Below are 21,354 nucleotides of genomic sequence, written 5' to 3'. Positions count from 1 at the left end.
CGGCGCGGTCCCCCCGCGCGCTCAGTGCGCCGCTCCACGGCCGGCTCCGCTCGCTGCGTGCTCGGGGCCGTGCCAGCCCGGGGCCCGCGTGCAGGGCGCAGGCTGAGCCCGGCAGGGAAGATGGAGCTGGCCACGCGCCCCCAGGTGAGGGTCCCCCCAGCCCGCCCGGGGCCCCCGCTGCTCTCTGCACGCCTAGCGTGCGCTGCCCGCCTCCGGGCGGGTCACTGCCGCGCGGAGGGCCCGGGGCTGAGAACTTCGGTCCTGCGGTGTGCGCGGGGCTCCCCGCGGGCCTCCCGGCTCTGCGGGTCTGGCCCTGCCCGGGCTCAGGTGGGGACGCCGGCCCTGGAGCGGCGGGCCGGGGGCACAGGGGCGCAGCGCTCGGAGACCTGGGGGAGGGGCGGGAGGGCAGCGAGCAGTTCCCTTGCTGGCCGGAACTGGCACCCGCGTCAGGAAGGTGAAGAAAAGAGCAGTTGAGAAAGAAGTCGAGGCTCGCACTGTTGCCGTCTTGGCAGTACTTTAAAAGAGCTGCTGTGGTGTTTGTTCCGGAACTTTGATTAGTTTTCAAGGAATTTCCCACTGGGGGCAAAAGCCAGCGTCTTCAGGCCGAGGTAACAGCAGCTTCGGGACTGCGAGCCTTGCCCACGCAAAGCGCAAACTTAGGCATTTAAGGGCCCGACTAGGTTTTGAAACTTGACTAGCACTTGAGATTGTCTTCCAAAGGGTCGTTAAGAGGCGGGGCCTGTCTCTCTGGTTTACAGTTTCAGGGGTTTTGTCCACTTTAAAATAGCTCTCCGTGAGAACGACAGAAGCCCGCAGACCCCTAAACGGACACACCTTTTCGTGTTGTGGTAAACAGAGCACTTTTAAAACTGAGCAAAGAAAGCCTTTGAAAGGAGAGGGAAGCGGCCATCCCCTTGCGCGTGGGGCCGGGGATGTTTTGCATGGAAGCTGCCTTTCCTCATGCTCTGACTGCACCCCCGACTGGAATTCACCCCTGGTGTCACTGGGCCCGCAGCCGGAGCCGCTCCCTGGCCTTACCAGACCCGGCCTGCCCAGACCTGGCACTTACCTGTGCGCTGGCAAACTAAAGAGCCAGGTGGCTGGCTCCCAGCGGCCGCTTTGCCCGTTTACTAGTGGCCGTAGAGTGTCTTTCTGAAAGTGAACGTTGGGGAGAAAGTGTTTTAAAAGGTTTCTCCAGTGAAGGAGAGAGTAGCAGGAAACAGCGCTGAGCCAGACTCTGCCTTCGGGGTTTCTTTTGTTTGTTTGTGCACGTGGCCTTTGAACGTGTTGGTAGTCTCTGCCTCTGCAGGGCCCAACAGCGCTTTTGGAAGGAGTGGTGCGGCCCCCTGCTCTGTCGCAGATCACAGAGAACTTCCCAGCCCCCTGCCTCCACTTCGGAGTGCTAGGATTCTTCCCTGGGCTTGCCTGCCTAGTTGATGGTGTTCTGGGAATGGACCCCTGGGCCTCCTCCGTACTAGGCAAAGGCTGCAAACTGGACCACAGCCCGGCCGGGTGGCGTTTCCCAAGAAAATGTCACTTCTTATATCATTTCAGAAATGTCGTTTCTTTGCAACTTGGATCCTTGTATTCAAGATCTTTGAAAGTTCAGGATGTCCCAAAGTGTATATCCGGAAGTGAACATTTATTGTTAATAATGAGGCTGATTATTTGACAGTTTGGAAACAGCGGACTATTTACTGTGGTGTTATTCCACAAATTATACCCTGCCCATGATGCATCAATTAGGACAAATTAGTATGTGTAAGAGGATCACTTTTTTTTTTTTTTTTTTTTTTTTTTTTTTTTTTTTTTTTTTTTTTTGCCTTTGGGGAAGACCTCCTAATTGGTAGCACTCATTAAAGTGATGATTTTTTTCTTCTGGAAGTGTCCCTGCCTGTCAACTCATAATAACTTAAAAGTGCGTAGGTTTAAGTCATCTTCGTTGAAGTGGGCTGAGAGCGGTTCTGTGGGTAGGCAGGTGAGTGCAGCGGGCAGCGCGCAGTAATCTCACAGGTGCAGTAAAGATGCCCTCCATCCTTCGGAAAGCACAGCATCCCGAGGTGTCCCTGCAAAGCAGACACAGCTGCAGAGGAGAGAGTTTCGAAACCCCTGAGCCCAAGAGCCACCCACGGACCAGGCTTTGCTGCCAGGCTTTGCTGCCCCCATGGGTTGGGTTTGCTGCCCCTGAAAGTGTTCTGCACCCCTCCCCTAGGAGAGTCTATTGCATAGTCCTATTTTTTTAGATTTTATTTTTAGTCTTTTTGAGGCAGGGTCTCTCTATGTAGTCCTGACTGTCCTGGAATGGTTCCATATTTAAAAGGTCAGTTGCCCCTCCTTTTTGCATAATTCAGCATTTTGGGGCTGAATTCTAAGAAGTCAGGCGGATTTGATTTGATAATCAGAAAACCAAGAGCCAATTCCAGTTAGGCCATTTGTCAGCATTAGAGTGCGTTCTTGAGAAACTCGTGCCGCTGTGTGAGAACAGCCACGCGTGTTCACATCTGTGGTCTCGGGAGTACCCTTTCCTCCGTAACACTTCAGGGGGTTTTGTTCCCAGTGTCCAGATTTACCTTCAGTGGGTACTGACAAGAGTGGTAGGGTTTTTAAATTTCCTTTCTTTTAAATAAAAAAAAAAAACAGTGTGTGGATGTTTAACACCAGATGGAGGAGAGCCGTGCTTCGTCAGTAGCTCAGGTTAGCCCCGGAAAGAGTGTCTCCCTGGTGGTAAGCGCTTGAGAAAGTGAGGGCCATCACAGCTCACTTAGGACTTATGTCGTGGCAGAAATAAACGGTTGATCTGTCCTCATGCTTTTCCGCAGTCAGACCACTCAGCACGTGGTTACCCAGGTGTTGCTACGTTGGAAGATGGAGACCAGAACACTGATTTCCCACCTTCCTCACTCCAGAGGCCGGTGGACCTCTTCCTAGCTCCTGCCTGCCCAGAGGAGCCCTTCCTGGCCGCCAGGAGGTCTTTCTTCCCTCTGGAAATGGAAACTGTCACTTTGTTTTTTGAGTCATTTCATGCTAGGTCCCTAAAGTCAGGAGGTGGTAGACTGTGTGTGGTCTCTCTCCCTTACTCTCTTTCTCTTTCTTTGTTTTTGTTTGATTGAGACAGGGTTTCTCTGTGTAGCCTTGACTGTCCTGGACTCCTTTTGTAGACCAGGCTGGCCTTGAACTCAGAGATCCTCCTGCCTCCGCCTCCAGAGTGCTGGGATCACAGGCGTGCACCATCAGCCAGCTTTATCTCTTTCTACAGATAAGAAAGGCCACTGCTTTGCCTCCGGCCCCTGACAGGATCCCACTGGTGAGACTGTCTGCAGAGCCACCGTCTGGCGCTTGCTGTTGGAGTCAGGATGAAGGTGCAGACAGGAGGCTTCAAGTCTGTTTATGCCGTGGTGTCACCCGGGTTGAGGATAGGCAAATGAGATATGGGTCCGAGGAGTGTCCTAACAATATCACTCCTCAACCAGGCGGCTTGGTGGTGTCAGATCTGACAGGTGTGAGCTCTCATGGGCGTGAGCGCCTCTGATTTTTGGGGTGTGTGTCTGGGGTTCAGGAAGTCTCACTGGATTATCCGGTGTGGAGCAATTTGTGGGCATACACAATCCACATAGCTTTTCCGGGGGAACAATTTCCCGTCGTCTCTGTACGGCGTATGTAATGCAGTGTCAGTGAGGACGCTGAACTCTGCGGCCCCTCACCCAGCACACACATTTGCAGGTGGGCCACAGCGCCGTGGGTGGCTGCCAGGGCTCTGCTGGGTGACCCAGAGGCTGCTTCGTCAGCAGTCATCTTCCGTGTGGCTTTCCTATGAACGGATTTGCCATGGAGTGTGAGCATCTAGATGACAGGTGTAAAAGTTTGCTCCGTACAGACGGTTTCTAAGAGGTTGAAAGTCAGGTACTGTGTGTTTGCCCTGAGTGGGTGCCGTCTGTGCAGCTGCCCCGAGGTGTGTAGAGAACAGAGAACAGTATTCACTTTAGTTTGTGAGTTGCCTCATTAACCTTTAAGAAACAGTCATAGAACCCCCGAGGCCCGGTTGGGCAGCTGGGCCGCCTGGAGCTGCGCCCTGCAGACTGTCAGTTTCCTCCGGGAATGGTTTCCCAGACATCCTCCGAGCCCTCCCGCTGCCTGTCCTGCCCTGCGGCTGGAAGCCTTCCTCCACAGGATGCAGAGCACCTTGCATGCTGGGCTTCTTACCGAAACTGTGAAGCAGTTTCCGCCCCTGCTGGAGACCTCGGCCTCCACAATGAGGCCTCACAGTTGTTTCCAGGGTAGTGACGGGTGAGCCCACAACCCACATCTTGTGGCTGAAGAAAGCTGCCGTCCGTTCCCCACACTGCAGGCTCTTGGCCAGGGAGTGCCTGTGCCCTAGTGACCTTTCCTTGAGCTGAGGGGTTGTAGCATTTTAGCAAGTGCGCCATTCATTCAGGCGCGATGACAAGAGCCTAGTGGAGTCAAGAGCACTCCCAGGCTCATTTTGTGTAGTGGCATTGTTCTTAGGGTGCAAGCAGGTCGTGTCCCTCTGGAATGGCTTTCTGCACCCTGCAGTTTAAAGAGCTGGCCCTTGTTACTGCTTGAGTGAGCGTGGGACAGTCCCCTCCCCCAGCGAGTGTGATTCCTGTAGACTGCATCCGGCAAGTGTGTAGACAGCAGTGGATTTGGGACCAGCTCTTTGCGTATAGGCAGCTTCCCGGTCCCTGTCGCTGGAAGGCACCCTCGCTGGGATTCCATGTCCTGACGCATTAACATGTCTGAAGATGGCCTGTCGCCTGACACTTATGCGAACTTAGGAGAGCAGGGCCTAGAACGGAGGCAGACAAGACCCCTGCATCGGGCAGTTTACACTCAGAGGGTTAAGAAGAGTCCTGAGTAAGATGTTCAGTCACAGGGACGGCGCACACAGGCACATACAGGAACAGCTGAAGTAAACACACTCCTGTGGGCGTGAACACACAGTCCGAGGGCAGGTCTGTGCTTTGAAGAAACCGGGTCGCAGGACTCGTTTTCTTGGCATTGTCTCACACGGGCTCAGAATCCTCCGTTGCAGCATGACCCCTTCTTGACTGCTCTCAGCTCAGTGCCTGGCACACGGCAGATGCGCAGTACAGGTGCTGGCAGTGAGCACTCGCGGTCACCCACATAAGGGTGGTGCCGTCTACTCCCAGCAGGCTGCCCTTCATGGCCAGCGTGGAAGTCACCAGGCTCGACTCCAGTGCTGGGGTTTTTCCTTCTGGGCAGACAGGATTCTGGGTTGCTGGCTTTCTGGGACAGGCAGAGGGTATGTAAGCTGCCTCGGACAGTGAACCGTGACAGGCATTGTGTCCGTCTGGGTGGGGTTCTTTAAAGTCTTCCTGTGTCCTGGCCCCTCTGTCCTGGCCCTGCTGATGTTCCAGGCTGTGGGCTTTGTCAGGTGACCCGGTGTGAGAGGGGCCTGGGACAGAGCCGTTGGCTGGCTGGTGATGAATGTGCAACATGAATGAGGGAGCATTTTTTAGTTGGCCTCTGTGAGTGTGCGTGTTTGATGCTCTGATGTTTCGCAGTGACAGGCCGTGGATTCCTTTTGTGGCTGTCGGTGACCTGTGAGAGCTGGGCACGTGTTTCTCCTTTGACTGACATGATGATAGTGGAGTACTGAGTGGGCTGGAGTTCTTAAGTCCTGCTAAGCTGTGGCAGTGTCCCCCAGAAACGAGTCATTTGTTGTGTTCCAGTGCCAGTAGCGACTCGGTGAAATCAGGGCAGCCCTGGAGAGTCTGTGGAACTGCTTCCCACTTCCTGTCTGCTGCCATCCCTGGCCACCGACCTCAACTTGCTTCCCAGGACATCTGCCAGGATTCCCGCTCACTGGCTCGGGCTGCAGCTGTCAGCCCTGCAGAGCCTGTGCGGACACCTGTGAACTGTCCCCCGACACAACTTCCTTTTCACTAACTGGGCTGCGGGTTCTTCATTGCAATGGTAGTGTCCACAGAGCTAAAACGGGCTACTTCAACCTGTTGTTTCAAGAGCGTAGTCCAGGCTGGCTTTGAACACTCGGCTGCTCAAGTGCTGCAGCCTGCAAGTGTGCACCAGGGCCACACGTGTGTTTGTGGTACTTGTGTGGTGGGTGTGCCACACGTGTGTTTGTGGTACTTGTGTGGTGGGTGTGCATGCCCTGGGCATAGAGGCTGAAAGCTGACGGCAGGTGTGCTCTGTCACTCTGCCCTGTTTGTTGAGACTGTCTCACAAGCTCGCCGCCGTCTAGACTGGCTGCCCAGGAAGCCAGCCTCCTGCCTCTGCCTCCCCAGCACGGGGGTTACAGTCATGCACTGCCACGCCTGGCGATTTGTGTGGGTGCCTGGCCCAGGCTGCCCGGACTGAGCCTTCGCCCCAGCCCGTAGCCATTGTTTGGCACATAGTTAAGAACACTTATATCTTTTAAACATGTGGGCTCTCCTGAGCTCTGCGGCATTCTAAGCTGAAGATCTCTGCTCCCTCTGCCCTTCCTCCAGCCCCAAGACCCTGTCCCGACAGCTCTGGGTATTTGACTCCTCCTGATACATAGCACAGTGGGACCGCTCAGCGTTTTCCTGTTGTGACTGGAACACTTCCCTTGGTGTAATGTTTAGTATGTTCCTTCACGTGTTAGCATGGGTCAGAGTTTCATTCTTTTTTTGTTTGGTTGGTTTTGTTTTGTGAGGCAGGTGCTCGCTCGCTCGCTCGCTCTCTCTCTCTCCTGGCCTCAGCTGTAGACTGCCTGCCTCTGCCTCCTGAATGCTGGGATTAGAAGCACCTTCCATGCTCCTGCTGGCGTCTCCCTGGGAATGTCATTCAGCCCTTTGCCTGTCTCTTAGTTGACGTTTCTGTGGTCACTGAGTTCTGCTTCTGGACGTTACGAGGCGTGTAAGATGATGTGCTCTCTCGGCAGGCTTTGCACTGTGCAGGCAGTGTCCTATGAAAGGAAAAGCTTAGTCATTTTCAGTTTTTATGTAGGTCACTTGAAGAGTTCTGCCATGCTGAAGGCCGTGGGCTCAGGCCTCAGCACCAGACAGCAGGTGAGAACGGTTCATTGGGGTGTAGTTGAGGTCACTGCGCCATGTGCCCCTGGTGTCTTCTCAGAGCCTCAGACAGAGGTGGTGCTCACATTTGGTTTTTTTCCCCTTAATTCTACCTTTTGTAGGTGGTTTTAGAGTCTTTATTGTGTCTTGTCCTTCATGCTGGTTGGCGTGTCTTTTCTGAGCGTTGCTGCCACTGCTCCTTGGCTTGGTGGGGCCTCTGTGGTGCTCAGTGGGGCCTTTGCCATGTGGCTGGAGTCAGGAGGGGATCTTCCAGGCCTGTCTCCCTGAGAGTTAGCAGTCCCTGCGGACTCCGCGTGACTGCGGCCGGGCTGTTCTGTCTGTGCCGGGACTGCTGCTGCGCTCCCACGGGGTCGGGTGAAGCCTGTGGGTGGCTTCCACCCGGACAGCCTCCTGAGGATGGTGTGTGTGTGCGCGCGCGCGTGCGGGTGCGTGTGTTATCCACCGATGGGGAGGTGCTTTCCCGCATTTCCTCAGGTCTTCACATATGTTTGGACCTGAGGTGTATGTAAGACTTGCACCTTGTTGCTGAAGTCTACTTTTTACGTCTTGGTTAAATGGAGTTTTTTGCGATTTCCTTGCCACTGTATTGGTTTGTGGCAGAAAGGCTGCAATGTCAGTGACTCCTGGACAGTGTCCTGGAGAGATGCCGAGGTAATTGCCTAGTGCTGCCTGCTCGTCTGTGACTGCCCCAGCCCCTCCACACCACAGGCGTGTTCTGTCCCAACACATGTGTTTTACTCCGTGCTCTCCAGTCCGGATGTCTTTATTTGCCTGGTTTTCTTGCCTAGTTGCTCATGAGTTTTCAAAGCAGACATGCTTAGCGTATTCCTTATCTTCATGTCAGCTTTTAATTCGGCGTTGAGTGTAATGTGGGTTTAATGCATCCACGCCGTTCCCCTCTGTTATAGTTGGCTGTTTTTCTTGGGAAAGGGCAGTGGCTTTTCCTCTGGTGCCATTTTTGTATGAGCTATGTAGTGGTCTCTTCCCTCTGGAGTTCAGTGTGATGCACTTGAGTTTCCTGTGTTAAGCCAGTTTGCATTGTTGGGACACAGTTCGCTTGGCCGTGTGTACATCTTTTTGCCGCATTGCTGACTGTGTGTGCTGGCGTGTGTGAAGACGTTAGCATCCTGAGGGTGTTGTTGGGGACCCTTGAGCAGTCCGTCAGCCTTGGGTATCAGGAGGCGTTAAGGATGGTCTTTCCTCTTCCGTCTCTTTGGGAGACTTGGAAAGCTGGCATTGGTTATTAAGAGTTCTACAGAGTTCACTGCTGAAATGTTGGTTTCTGACACTACTTCTGGGGACAGTTTTGATCACTGATTCAAATCCTTTCTAGCTATAGGTCTGTTCAAATCTCATTTCCTTATGATTCAGTCCTGGTAGGCTGTGTGTTATCAGAAATGGAGTAATTTCATCTGTGTGGGCCAAGGTTTTGGCACGCAGCCATCTGTAGGCCTCCTAAATTCTTTGTTAGTAAAACCTCTGTAAACTTAATAATCTCTGTGCTTTTATTTTCAGATTTTAGTGCTTGGAGGCTTCTCTTCGTTTTCTGGTCAGTGCACCGGAAGGCCTGCTAATTTTACTAGTATTTTGAAAAACCAGCATTGTTTTATCACTTATTCTCTGTTGTGATTTTATCTCCTGTTTTGTCGGGGCTGTGAGCTTTAGTAGCTCCTTCTGTCGGCTTTGGGTACACTTCGCTGTGCACTTTTCTGGTTCCTTAATGTGTGAGGTTAACGATCTCCCTTTAAGGCACTCGTTTACAGCCGCGTCTGTCCCGGGTACACAGCATCTGCTCAGTGCTCACGTTTGTTTGGGTGTGTTTGCTTCAGGGCACAGGCTGAGTGTTGCTTATAGAAAATGCTTGAGGCCACGTTTATTTGGCTGAGTGTTCATTTGCTCAGACATAAAAGGTGTGTGGGCATGGAACTGGAGTCAGAACACGAACTAAAGTGTTTATGGCTTACGTGTACAGCTGAATGTAAATAATTTTGTTCATGGAACTGTCACGTAATTTTCCATTTGTGACACCAGGGGTCACTCAACAAAGTTCAGATTTTGAATCATTTTAGGTGTTAGATTTTTGAGCTGGGATGTTCAGCTTGGTTGTTTTGTTTTTTCATTTTTCTCATGTTTTCTCTGCCTCATTGGCTGCTTGGAGAATGCTTGATTTCCGTATACTGTGAACTGGCCTACATTGCTGCTGCTTCTGAGTCCAGCTTTAATTTGACTCATCAGAACAGATAGTTTGTATGATGTTAGTTATTGACAATGTACCATGCTTATTAAACTGTCTAGTCTAGCATGTGGCCTGGTCTGGATAATGGGTAATTTCATGTGTACACTTGAGAAAAGTATGTGCTCTGTGGAGTGTCTCTGTGTCTTTTGTTTGGTTTATTGTTTAATCTCTCTTTTTCCGGGGCTGTTAACTATTCTATCCTTGCTGAAAGTGAACGTGTTGGGGTCAGCGTCTGTGTCTTAGTGTGGAGCTGTTTCTCTCTGTAGCACTTGGTAGTTTCGGAGCTTTGGTTTTGGAGCACATACTGAAAACTGTCTGGCTGAGATAACTTCTTCACGGTGTCTCCCAAGCTTCGCGTATCACATCTGTTTTGTCTGATTGTTACCACTCCACTCTCCTTCGCACTTAGTAACCTTTTCAGTCTTTTATTTCAACGTGTTTGTGTCTTTAGATCTGATGTCGCTCCTAATTAGCATTTAGTTGTATCATTACACTAAAAACAAAACAAAAACCATTTTTCAGGGCTGGCGCTTACACCCAGGCCTGGAAGCATACTAGTCAGGTGTTGTATTATGGAACTGTATTGCCAGTATTTTTATTTTGAGAGTCTTGTTAGGGAGCCCAGGCTGCCTCAGACTTCAGGGATTGTGCAGGGAATGCTTGGACTTGAGGTCTTCCTGCTAGAGGCTGGAGCAGCTGAGATTATAGACATGCTGCCAGGCCCTGTACATCTTTCACCTATGCTTTCTGTGTGTCTTACTACTCGTTTCTTTGGGGTGGGGTTCTCACCATGTAGCCCAGGCTGACCCTGCACAGCCTCTTGAGTGCTGGATTATAGGTGTGCGTGAGCACTCCTGGCTCTTTACAGCCTTTCTCTGTGTTGATTTCTTTGTAGTGGCCGTCTTGACTCACTTTATCTTCAGTGCTGTCTATAGATGCTTTCTGTGGCCCTGACCACTGCAGATAACGTCCTAGATTGCAATAGTTTAATAGCAACTTAACACCATTAATAAAACTGCCCAGAGAATTTCCCTTCTCTAGCCTGTTACTGATGTTATAAATGACCTCTTTAGAGTAGATGCGTAAGTTTTCTCATTTTATAGTTAATGAAAGGAGTTACAGCCAGATTACAATAATACCTGCACATGCTTCTATCTTTCCTTGAGTGTTGTGTGGTTTTGCATGGCTCTGAGTCATTGTCACTTTCATTTCAGTCTGAAGGGATCATCTTTAGCTAGTTCTGGATGCTAGTGAACTAAGATTTGTCACCTGAAAAGAGATCTTAGTCCCGTTAAGTTTTGAAGGACGGTTTCCCCAGATGCAGCATTGTTTGTTGGGCGGGTTTGCTCACGGCGCGCTGTGCACAGATCCTTGTGCTGCCTCCTGCACAAGGTTTCGGAGGTCTGGACACAGCCTGTGTGTGACAGCTGCTGTTAAGTTCCTTTAGCACCAGCGTTCAGCAGTTACGATGTCTCAGTGTTTCTCCATTCCTCCTGGTTGAGGCTGGGCAGCCCAGCAGCGGAGCATGAGCCCAGCAGCGGAGCATGAGCCCAGCAGCGGAGCATGAGCCCAGCAGGTAAGGTGTCCTGGGCTCAGATTCCCATCCTGCAGCGAAACAAAGTGAGTGCAGTGAATTCTGTGTGGAGTCCATTGAGCTTCTTGTGTTTGTGTATCTGTATCTCTCATTAACCCAGACTTTTAAACTGTTTTATTTGTCAGAGATGTGAACATGCACTTACCCCATAGAGAATCAGTGATAACTAAAATACGGATGCCACCAAAGTTAGCCAACCAATGAGTTTGCTGGGTTAACTTTAAAAATGTGGGTGAGAGGGAACTTACAGAACCAAAGAAATTATCAAAAAAGACAGCTGCATCAACAGAACCTCACAGCAGCACATGAAAGCCTGCTACCCAACCTGCCCCTCTTTGGGTTGCAGTGGGTCCTTTCCTTGCCAGGTCTGAGCTTTTCCAGGTGGATCTGGTCTTAAGACTATCTCTTACCAGTCGTCACTGCTGATGTGAGAGGGGCCTAGTGAATCCTGTCAGTTTCAGGAAGTTCCTGAAGCTTCTGGGTTGTTTACTTCCTCAGTTTTCTGACCTCCCCTGCAGGATAGAGTATTTTGTCTGGGGTAAATTGCTCAGCAACACCGCTTAGTTTCCTTAGTTTTTTTGTACTTGTTTTTTGTTGCTTTCAGGGAAGCTCAGTGTGTGGATTGCCTTTGGGGGCAGTTTGAGCTTGCTCATTTCTTCCTTTGAGTAAGTTACACTTTGTTTTTCTCTGAATGCTTTGGACATGTGTGACCCACGTTCTTCAGGGAAACAGTCTGTTTGCCCTCCTACTCTTCTGAATAGTGGTGGCTAGCTTGTCACAGTCCCATGACCAAGCTGTAAGGATCCTTGTGGCTCAGGACCCCCAGGACCAGGTTCTCAGCCCAATGGAGATTTATTTGCCTCCAGGAAGAAAATAAGTGACAAAGACAGGAGATAGAGGGAGAGGGGGAGGGGAGGGATATTTGTTCAAGAGTAAGACAAAGGACTGCCTGTGGATCTAGAGAACAGACATGGCCCATAGGAAAATGGCAGTTTATAAAGGTACAGGGGAAACCTGTGTTAGGATGAGGTGTTTGATTTTAATTAGGCATATTAATAAGTTGAACCAGAGGGGGCTTTTGATTGCTGGACTTCAGTACTGATAACTAGACCTTGGTAGTCAGCCTCAGGAAGAGGAAGTGGCCAAATAAGGGAAAAGGCCTTGGTGGCTAGGAATGTAGTTCAATGGTTTAATCAAGGCGGAGGGATTATGAAGAAGGGCAGGGCCGCCCAGAGCCATGTTTGCTGTGCTGCCTGCTGGAGCCCTTCCTGTGGAGTCTGTGAATCGTTATGCACGAGTGCTTTCAATTTTAAGAAAGAAGCTATGTTGATCACGCTGAAGATTCCTCCTTGGTGGGTTTCTGCTGAGCTCCACCAGCCTTCTCTGTTCTCAGCCAGCTTTGAACTGTTCATTGGCAGGACTCTTTTCCCTGTTGCTTTGTGGTGCCCCCGCCCCCCAGCATGTAACTTTCTGTACTAGGACCGTTTCTGGGTGATGCATGCTCTGCACTGAGCACCTTTTCTTACTAAGGTTTAATTCAGGGCAATTCCCCGTTTCAGTGTGTAGTTCTGAGTTTTGACATGAGTCGCTAGGAGTGTAATTACTGAGTCGGTGTCTTCATCGCCCCTCCGCAGCGCCCGGCTGCCTGTGTGGAGTCCTCACTCTGTCCCGAGGGAGGCAGTTCCTGGTGTGCGCTCCCCGGTTTTTCCAAGTCATGTGCCTGCAGTCACGCAGGAGGCAGTCTCCCTTGGCGTGGCGTGTTTGCGTTGTGTCAGGCCTGTTGTTTTCTGTTGCTGAGTGGTGGTTCTGTCTGTGGAAACACTGTCCTGTGATCACGCCTCGTTGGTGTGCATTGTCTCTTGGTTTTGCAGTACACGGTTGAGCATAGGGTTTTCTGTGTGTCACTGGGTTGGTGGTGAATGGTTATTAAACTGTCGGCTGTTTTGCAAAGTGTAGCCTACCCTTTTGCACCCCGCCCCTCAGCCTGTGAGTGCGGTGGTTCTGTGTCCTGTTGGGGTCGTTTTGAAGCCTCTCTGATGAAGGGTGGGATGGTCTTCTACATGGTATGTCTCAGTGTCCGTCGTGTCCTTCATGAGGACACGTTGCTCGCGAACTTAGTGGCCCCTGTGCTCTTTGTGAACTTCCTGCTCAGACCCCTCGCCTGTGTTTTGCGTGGGCTGGTTTCTCGTTGCTGAGTTCTGAGTTATTTACTCTGGGTGTAGGTCCTCAGCGGGTGGGCGACCTGCCTGTTTCTCCCCAGCTTGGTTTTTCATTTCGTTTTCTTAGCTGCTCGTCCTCCCTGTGCCCCCGCCCAGCAGGCAGAGTCCACTAGCTAATCAGGATTGGCCTGGAATCTGCTGGGCAGCCTTCCCTGGTCTTCTGTGGCCTCCTCTCCTGGCCTGCTGAGAGCTGGGTTAAGGTGAGTGGCACACCTACATAACCCCCTTTGGAAGAACATAGTTACTGTGTACTTCCTGAATTATTGCAGTCTGAGCTGGGACAGAGTGAGTTTAAGTTAGCCTGGGCATAGTTAGCCTGAGTAAAGAGCCACTTGACTGGGAGCTGAATTCAGGTACCAGGAAATATCACAGAATGTACACTTGGCAGAGAATAAAGTTAACTCTCCTAGCAACAGCCTCCAGGAAATAATACAGAATAAATGCTTCATAGAAAATAGAGACAATCTCCCTGGCAATAATCAATGGGAATCGGTTGAGAATCGGGTGGGAAAATTCTCCCCAATGTTTCAGATATGGTTTAGAAAAATAGCCATTGTGATTATATGCCTTAGCCATTGTGATTATGTGCCTCAGAAAAGGTCACCCCGCCCTGCTAAACTTCACCCAATTCTGTAACGCCAAGGCTTGTGCCCCCTGCTTGCTGCCATGGAAACCCCCTGCTCACAGACTTTCCCTTTAAAAATCCTGCTCACTCAGGGCTTGGGGTCCCACTTCTCCACTGCTGCGTCAGTGAGAATTGGGTCCTGAGTTTGCTCACTCTCGTAATAAAGCTCTCTTGCAATTGCATCGAGTCATCTCCTGGTGGTCTCTGAGGGTCCCGTGAACCTGGCATTACAAGAGCTCAGACAGTAACGTGGACCTGACTTTGATTCCCAGCACACATGGGAAGAGGCCGTGTGTGGTGGCACATACCTGTAGCACCAGAGCTTGGGAGGCAGAGGCAGAGGGTAGTTAAGAGACATGTTCATAGCTACTGTGCCATTTTCCTTTAATAAGGATGAGCCAGGAGCCTGCTCTGTGAGTAATTGCTCCTCTGGACAGCTCAGGGTTTACTCCTCAGAGCCACATAGCTGGTGGGGTTCGTGCAGTCCCAGCACTGGAGAGGTGCAGGCAGGAAGTCAAGGCTAGCCTGGGCTACATGAGTTTCCCCCCTGCCCCAGCACATTATTAAAAAAAGAAATGTAATAGATGATGAGTATGTTCCCCATGGTGCGGTGGTACCCGAGACGTAGAACTAACCTATAGTTAAAGTTACACTTATTTGTCTGATACGGAAGTTGAGTGCTGCTTTACATGACTTATTTTCAGAAGTAAACACCTGACTAGGCCGGCTGGCACTTTGAGGCATCGTTATAGCTTGTTGGTTTCTGCTTGTGAATGAAATTTCAGTTAAGTCTTGGGCTGGCAGGAGCCCGTGTGGTATGGACGGATCTAGGGCAGTGGTCCCGGCCTTCCTAACTTTGCAGCCTGTAATCCAGTTCCTCTTGTGTGTGAGCCCCAGCCAGAAAGTTACTGTCATTGCTTCTGTTGCTGCTTTGTAGCTGTGGACAGGCTGCTGCTGCAGGTCAGGAGTCTGATGGTCTTAGGAGACACCTGTAAGGGGGTCATTTGGCCCACACTTTGAGAACCACGTCTCTGAAGCATCCCTTTTTGTAGGGATGTTGGGATGGTGCCCCTGGTGAGAAGCAGAACCCCAGCAGGCTTTTACTGATGGTGCCCCGGTGCCCCGTGGGTAGGATCCAGCAAAGCTGGGCTTCCTGGTCTCTCAGGTGTGGATTGGAACCTGGGTCCTGGGGCCCAAGGATGGCTGTGCAGCCCCTGAAGGCTGCCGTGTGTGCCTGGACCTGTACCCACCTTTCCCACATGCCTCTGACGTGCCGGCAGCACTGGCCTGGGCCATGCTGGCCTGGTTTACTACAAATAGCTTGCGCTCTTAGTACAGCTCCTCATGTTGTGACCCCCAACCATAAAGCTACTTCACTGCTGCCTCAGAACTGCAGTTTTGCAGCTGGTGGGCAGGAGAGCTGACGTGCAGCCCCTGCAGGGGTTGTGATCACGGGGTGAGAACCGCTGGCGCAGCACGTGGGCCAGCTGCTTTGTCTCTGAATTACCACCCACTGCGAGCAGGTCTCTGGTGAGGACTTAGAAGGCAGCGTGATGCTGTGTCCTCTGGTGAAGAATGAATGCCAGTAGCTTTACCTCTGCCCTGCGAGTGCCTGTCGCACAGCTCCTTGGTCTGCTTTGCACATACCGTATTGAGAATTGTGTCTTTGTTCCTGCAGGGTGTTGGTCTGTTTGTTCTGTTCTTACCTGGTTTTGGTATCAAGATGCTGTTGGCTTCCGGAGTTGGTCCTGTTCCTTCTCCTTCTGTGTGTGGAAATGTGAGCGTTGGTGTTATCTGTAACAATTCAGCAGGACCAGCAGAGACTCGATCTGGGCTTTTCTTGGAGGTCTTTCTGCCGTATTTTCATTGCTTGGCAAGGGAGTGTCTAAATGTTCTGTATTCTCTTGATGGTCGGTCATGTAGCTGGGAATTTATCTATTTCTCCCAAATTTCCTGCTTTTTAGAACATGTTTTAAAGGTATTTCTAATGATCTCCTGAATTTCATTGGAATGTCTTGTAATTTCTCCTTTTCATCTTTGATCTTATTGTAGATCGTTTGTTGCTGGCAGTCAAGACAAGCTTTACCAATCCTGTTTAAAGCACCTTTCAAAGAACCAGCTCTATTGCGTCTACATATTATTTTGTTTTATTTTAGTCTGTACACTGTAAGACCTGGGGTCTCACAGCTCAGGAGTTCAAGATCGCGCCCTTCCCAGAAACTCCCCCAGACCAAGACTCGTTGCAAAAGCAAGAGGTTTATTAACCATTGCGCAATGGGGTCACCCCTGCCGGTCAGCAAAGAGTGGCACCGGGAGACAAAGGCCTTTAGGTTTTTAAAAGAAAAATTGTGGGAGATTTGAAGTTGCAGTCTTGGCAATTTAGGATTGGATGAGGAAGCTATAAAGTAAGATAATTGGTTAGTCTTAGGTGCTCAAGCTTGGCCAGTCCTGCCAAGTGTGGATGCAGCTGCAATTGAAGGTGGGGGTGGTTAGCTCATCCTTGAAGATTAGGGGCTGCGGACTTTTGGCTGGAGGTCAGGAGCTTCTCAGAAGAAGTCTAGGTTCGTTGCTAAGAAACGCTATCTCAAAGACAAGGGTCTGGTCCTTTTTGCTGAGTGAAGGTCATTGCTTGCTTGCTTTTTTCTATCTGTCCTCACAGATAGGGTCACATTCCTTCATTCTCTGGAAAGGTACTAAGAGACTTTAGCTTAACCTGGACCTAAAACTCAAAACTATAGGCTTTAGAAGACATATAAGTTACAAAGTTAGCCTAACCCTTTCAACATGACATATTTCCGATGTTTGAGTTTGACAGTGTTGGCTCCGTGGCCTAGGATGCGCTGTTAGGTTCTGTGGTGGGCTGCCGGGACAGGGTCTGCTCTGGGTCTGCCGGTGGGGATGGTCCAGAGATACCTGTGAGACCGTCTGCTCTCCGGTTGCAGTTCAGCTGCGGCTCCCTTTCTTGATGCTCAGATTGGATAAGCTGTCTGTGACGGGGCTTGTGGAAGGCACTCAGCGAGTCAGAGCCCGTCTGGCCTCTTCTGTCCATCCACGTTATCTGAAACTGAGAGCCCGGGTGCGGGGCTCACACCTTTACGGTTGTTACATCTTGACGCGTTGTCTAGCCAGCTTGAATGTGTGGTGGCTTGCTTTATCTTCTCTCATTGTGGTTTGAAGTCTGCTTTATCAGACAGTAGTAGTTACATCACTTTCAGCTTTCTTCCATTTAACAAATAAGTCTTCCATCATTTGAGTCTCGCGTGTGTGCATGTGCGCACGGTGTGTGTGTTTGTGTGTATATGAAGTATTTGTGTTTGTGTGTGTGTGTCCAATGATTTGTGTTTCTTGGAGATACTTGGATCTTGGTTTTTTATTTGTCAGCTTCCGTGCTGTCGTTTCAGCCTCTTTATGTTGACGGTTTTAAGTTTGCTGATTCCCGAAGTGTTGCAGTTGTCTTTCTCCTTGCTTGGATTATGGTCCCCCCCATCCTCCTGTTAGTATTTCGGGGCTCCCTGGTTTACTGTGGTGGGTGTAATGATTTCCTTCTTAGCTCTCCTTTGCTCATCTGTTCTCATTAAATTTGCTTATCCCTCTGTGTTCTCACGATGGACAGTGCCTTGCTGTGTTTCTGAAATCTGTGTAAGCATCTAACAGTGCTATTTTGGTCACAGATGCCTTGATTTACTCTTGCCTTGGTGTGTCTTTGTTTCACGGTCCGTTTTAAAGGATAACTTGGGTGGCAGGTTGGAACTCTTGGTTGGCAGGTACTTTGGGGACTGCAGTAGTCCATGCTGTCCTGATTTGGGGGGCTGCTGCTGTTCTGACAGGCTTTGCCTTTAGTAGGGAGCTGGAGTTTAGCAACTTCTGAGGTCAGACCCAGACTGCGGGGCTCTATTTGACTGTGGCCGAGAGGCCAGAGCTGTGGAGCTGCTTTCTGTACCGGTCAGAGTTTGGCAGCAAGAGCGAGCCCTGCATACCCGTCCAGGCTGTGCGACAAGCCCCTCCCACCCGGCGTGCGGAGCCCCACACACGCTTCGGGGTGTGCTACCTGTCCCTGCCTTACTCCCAGTCAGCAGTGTCACGCACTGAGGCACGCCCAGAGCTGGCAAGCTGTGGGTGCAGGGGGCCGGTGGACACACTACCTCTACCCCATGCGGTCTTAGCTGTGTCATCCTTTGAAATCCACCTGCGTGCACTCCTCTGGTAATCGCTTCTTAAAGCAACCTCTGGGAGAGATGGAGGGAAGGGGAGGCTGAGGTGGGCGTGCTGCGCTCTCGCTGCTACACCTCACTCGTGGAGGTGTGGGGCCTTGTGCAAGCATTGCCTGTGCGGCTTGGGTGCCTGAGGCCTAGAAGGTGTCTGGACAGACGGGGCGGTTGTGCTTCAGGAGCCTGAGGTCCCCTCCTCTGCCCTGTGGCTCTCATTGTACAGTTTGGCTTCTCTTTTCATGTCCTGTTGCATGTATGCGGCTTTAAATGATAAACTATCTAGGGAGTCAAAGGAGTGAATGAAGGTGTTGATCCTCCCGGCTTACTGTTCTCACTGTGACATGTCAAGTTGTGTTGTCTCCTGCTCCTCTCTGACACGGTGGGTGCATACAGGTTGGGTCAAGGACGGACACAGTCAAGCTGCAGCACAATTTCACCTGATTTTTCTTGACAAACAGAACAGAGATGCAAACGGCGGCTTCACATGACTGCTGGGTGCTACTGTGCTTTGTTTTTTAGTACGTAGGTGGGAGAAAGCTGGGAGGGAGGCTCTGTGTGTCCTACCGCGCCTTTGCTGGATTGGATTGACACGGATCATGGGGTCCCTGTCCCCAGTGGCACCCGAGCCCTCTTGGAATCAGTTCCCCAGCTGCCTTAACTGACTTCGAGTGCAGAGAAAGAGCCACTCTGGGCGTGCAAACGTCTGTCTATAACCCACAGAAGACGAGCAAAAACAGAGCAGGAGGTGATAGTGGCGTCAAGCCCTCCTGACTGGAACCTGGGTGGCGAGCTGCCACCAGGAGGAAGAACTGGTACACTTCTCAGACACGGGTGCTTTTCAGTCAAGCTCAAGGACAGCAGCTGTGTAAGGATGGCTACACGTTCCCTGGAAGGTACAGTGCCTGTGAACCTGGAGCTGGAGCAAACGTGCCCCCTTTCTCCCACCAGCGTCCACACTGAGCACGACACTCACGAGTCTTGGGGTCTCATGGCCTCTGGGAAAGGATGTGATGCTCCTTCTGTCCTGAGAGATCACAGCAGCCCCGGTCACACCCCTCTCTTCTGAATCCAAAACAGATCCCCCAAGAGATGGCTGCCATCTTCAACGCCCCCAGTGACGAGGAGGAGTTTGTGGGTTTCCAGGACGATGCTCCCATGGAAAACCTGTCTGAGAGCTGCGATAGTCTGGATTCTCTGCAGCTGGAGAAACAGGTACGAGCTTTCCTTCTCCGGGCAGGTGTGGCCCTCAGAAGCCTGCTCTGCCTGAGTGTGGCCCTCGAAAGCCGGCCGAAGGGCGTGTCCTGCATCACAGGGCAGCCCTGAGCTGGGTACCGTGTTTCGGAAGTTCACCTTCACGTTTCCAGAAACAGGTGAGAGGCCTGTGAGCATGCATGCTGAGGGACCCCGCCCTGTTACATGGGAGCTGCCTATGATCAGGTTTTGGTGGGACCTGGGCTTTTGGGGTCCTTGGTCTAATATAGGCCTTGCTGGACTCTTTTCTGTCAGCATTTTGACCCAGTAGCCACCTTGGCCTGCTCTGTTAGAGTTGGGTTGTTTTGTTTTTTTGTGTCCCTAAATGGAAAAATTTGTTCCTAGAACTCTGTGCTCTTTGTGATCTTATCAAGTCAAATCAATTACAACAGGTACCATTTTAAAATTATTTTTACGTTTGTTAATCCCCTCCATAGAGATTGACATCACAGTAGCAGACTGAGTCACTGCAGAACCCTTATTCTTTGTTTGTGTTTCAAGGTTTCTCTGTGTAGCCTTGGCTATCTGAGAACTGGCTTTGTAGACCAGGCTGGTCTTGAACTCACAGAGCTCCACCTGCCTCTGCCTCCCAAGTGCTGGGATTAAGGCGTGCCCCCACCCCGGCAGAACCCTTACTCCTTAAACTTTTTGTCAGGACCAGTTTAGCCTTGCAGTCCTGTCGCCTTCCCCCATATTCTGAGACAGGGTCTCACTAAGTCATTTTGGCTGGCTAGGAACTCTGTGTAGACTAGGCTGGCTCAGATCCCACTTGCTTCTACCTGTGGGGTGCAGGATTAAAGCCAGGTGCTGCCACCTCCCTGAATGTACTTTCCCCTGCGGTCCCAGTCTCCATTTGTGTTTTCACGCAGGCCGCGCCTTGCGGCTCTGTTTGGTCTTGTTTTTATTTCCACAGCTCAAGGAATCAGTCACACTAAACTGGTTCTCAATACAAAGAGATGCGGCTGTTGTCTAGCATGGCCCTGTACCTTTTGGCTAGTTTCTCTTGGATTCTGTCTTAGGTATGGTTGCTTTCCCCAGGTGAAGGCCATCAGTGACCTGCGTTTTCTCTGAGATAGTTGGACTTTCTTGATCTGCAGCCCGGCTTCTCCCTCCTGTCTCAGGGAAGCTGAAACTCACCATATTCCCTCTCCTGGCCGCCCAGGTCTCCGTTTTTCCGGCTGTCTTACTGTTGGCTTCTCTCCTGTCTCCATGTCTAGTGCCTAAGAGTTGGCCCTTACACTCCTCCCTTCATATCTGTGCTATCTGAAGCTGCCCTAGCACTCAGCCCTTGACCCAGCTCCTGTCTTCTTGCAGGGGTCAGGAGAAGGACTGAGCTCAGGCTAGGCTCCGCCGTGATTCAGACACCTTCAGTGTCCACAGGTAGAGAGGGAGAGTGGAGCTGTGCCAGCGAACTGAGGGGCAGCTCCCCAGTCCTTTGTCATGTCATGTGAGCGTCAGAATAGAACACTTACTTGCTTTCCATGTATTTTCTCTCGCTTACAGTGTTAGCCATAGGAGATCCTGGTTACTTGGTGCTGCCGAGAGCGGGGTGGACCTTTGACCATCGGGGCTGTGCAGTGCAGACCGCACAGAAAACGGCTCTTAAGCCGTTGTAGCAAAGTCCTGTAATTCTCTCAGGGCCAATCACTGTCTCCTAAGATAAAAATCACCAGGAAGGTTGGGAGGCTGGAACTTGGTACTCTAAGGTGTGACTCATTTTCTTTCAGGCTCTGTACAGGGTTTTTGGACATTTGTTGAATTTATGCTTGGAGGCCATTGCCCCAGAAAAGCCCCCAGGGGCTGGCCAGATGTTTCCTGTAGTCGGGTGCCTGGTGGGTTTCCTTTGCAGACAGCCTTGCTGCACCTGTTTTTTCCTTAGATCCTTTCTAGTTTGCGTGTTTGCCTGCCTGTGTATCTGTGCACCGCTTGCATGGGGTGTGTGAGCCCTTGAAACTGGAGTTGGAGGTGGTTCTAAGCTGCCGTGTGGGTGCTGGGAACCAAACCTGCACCCTCTGTGGAAACAGCAGGCGCTCTGAACCACCAAGCCATCTCTCTCTCGAGGCCCACGCTTCGTTAGGTTTAAGCCCTGCTCTAATGCTCCTCTGACCCACACACTTGTGACTCATTTTCTCCGGCTGAGAGACGTGGCATCAGCTTGCGTAGCTG

At 51.2% G+C, this 21,354-nt stretch overlaps 1 protein-coding gene across 2 annotated transcripts in view; it reads left to right on the top strand.

Moving 5' to 3' along the window:
- Positions 1 to 78: 78 nt before the first annotated feature.
- Positions 79 to 21,354, top strand: part of Cdca7l (cell division cycle associated 7 like) — a 30,762-nt gene continuing 9,486 nt past the window's right edge. For both annotated transcript variants that reach the window (XM_055607566.1, XM_055607565.1), the window contains exons 1-2: positions 79 to 144; positions 19,015 to 19,149. In XM_055607566.1, coding sequence (XP_055463541.1) covers positions 121 to 144; positions 19,015 to 19,149 — 159 coding nt within the window. In that variant the 5' untranslated portion in view covers positions 79 to 120. The remainder of the gene's footprint in view (positions 145 to 19,014; positions 19,150 to 21,354) is intronic.

The sequence above is a fragment of the Psammomys obesus genome, unplaced genomic scaffold (genome assembly GCF_907164565.1).
Source record: "Psammomys obesus unplaced genomic scaffold, mPsaObe1.curated_primary_1811, whole genome shotgun sequence".
NCBI classification, from domain to species: Eukaryota; Metazoa; Chordata; class Mammalia; order Rodentia; family Muridae; genus Psammomys; species Psammomys obesus.
This window is presented reverse-complemented; position numbering and strand designations above follow the sequence as displayed.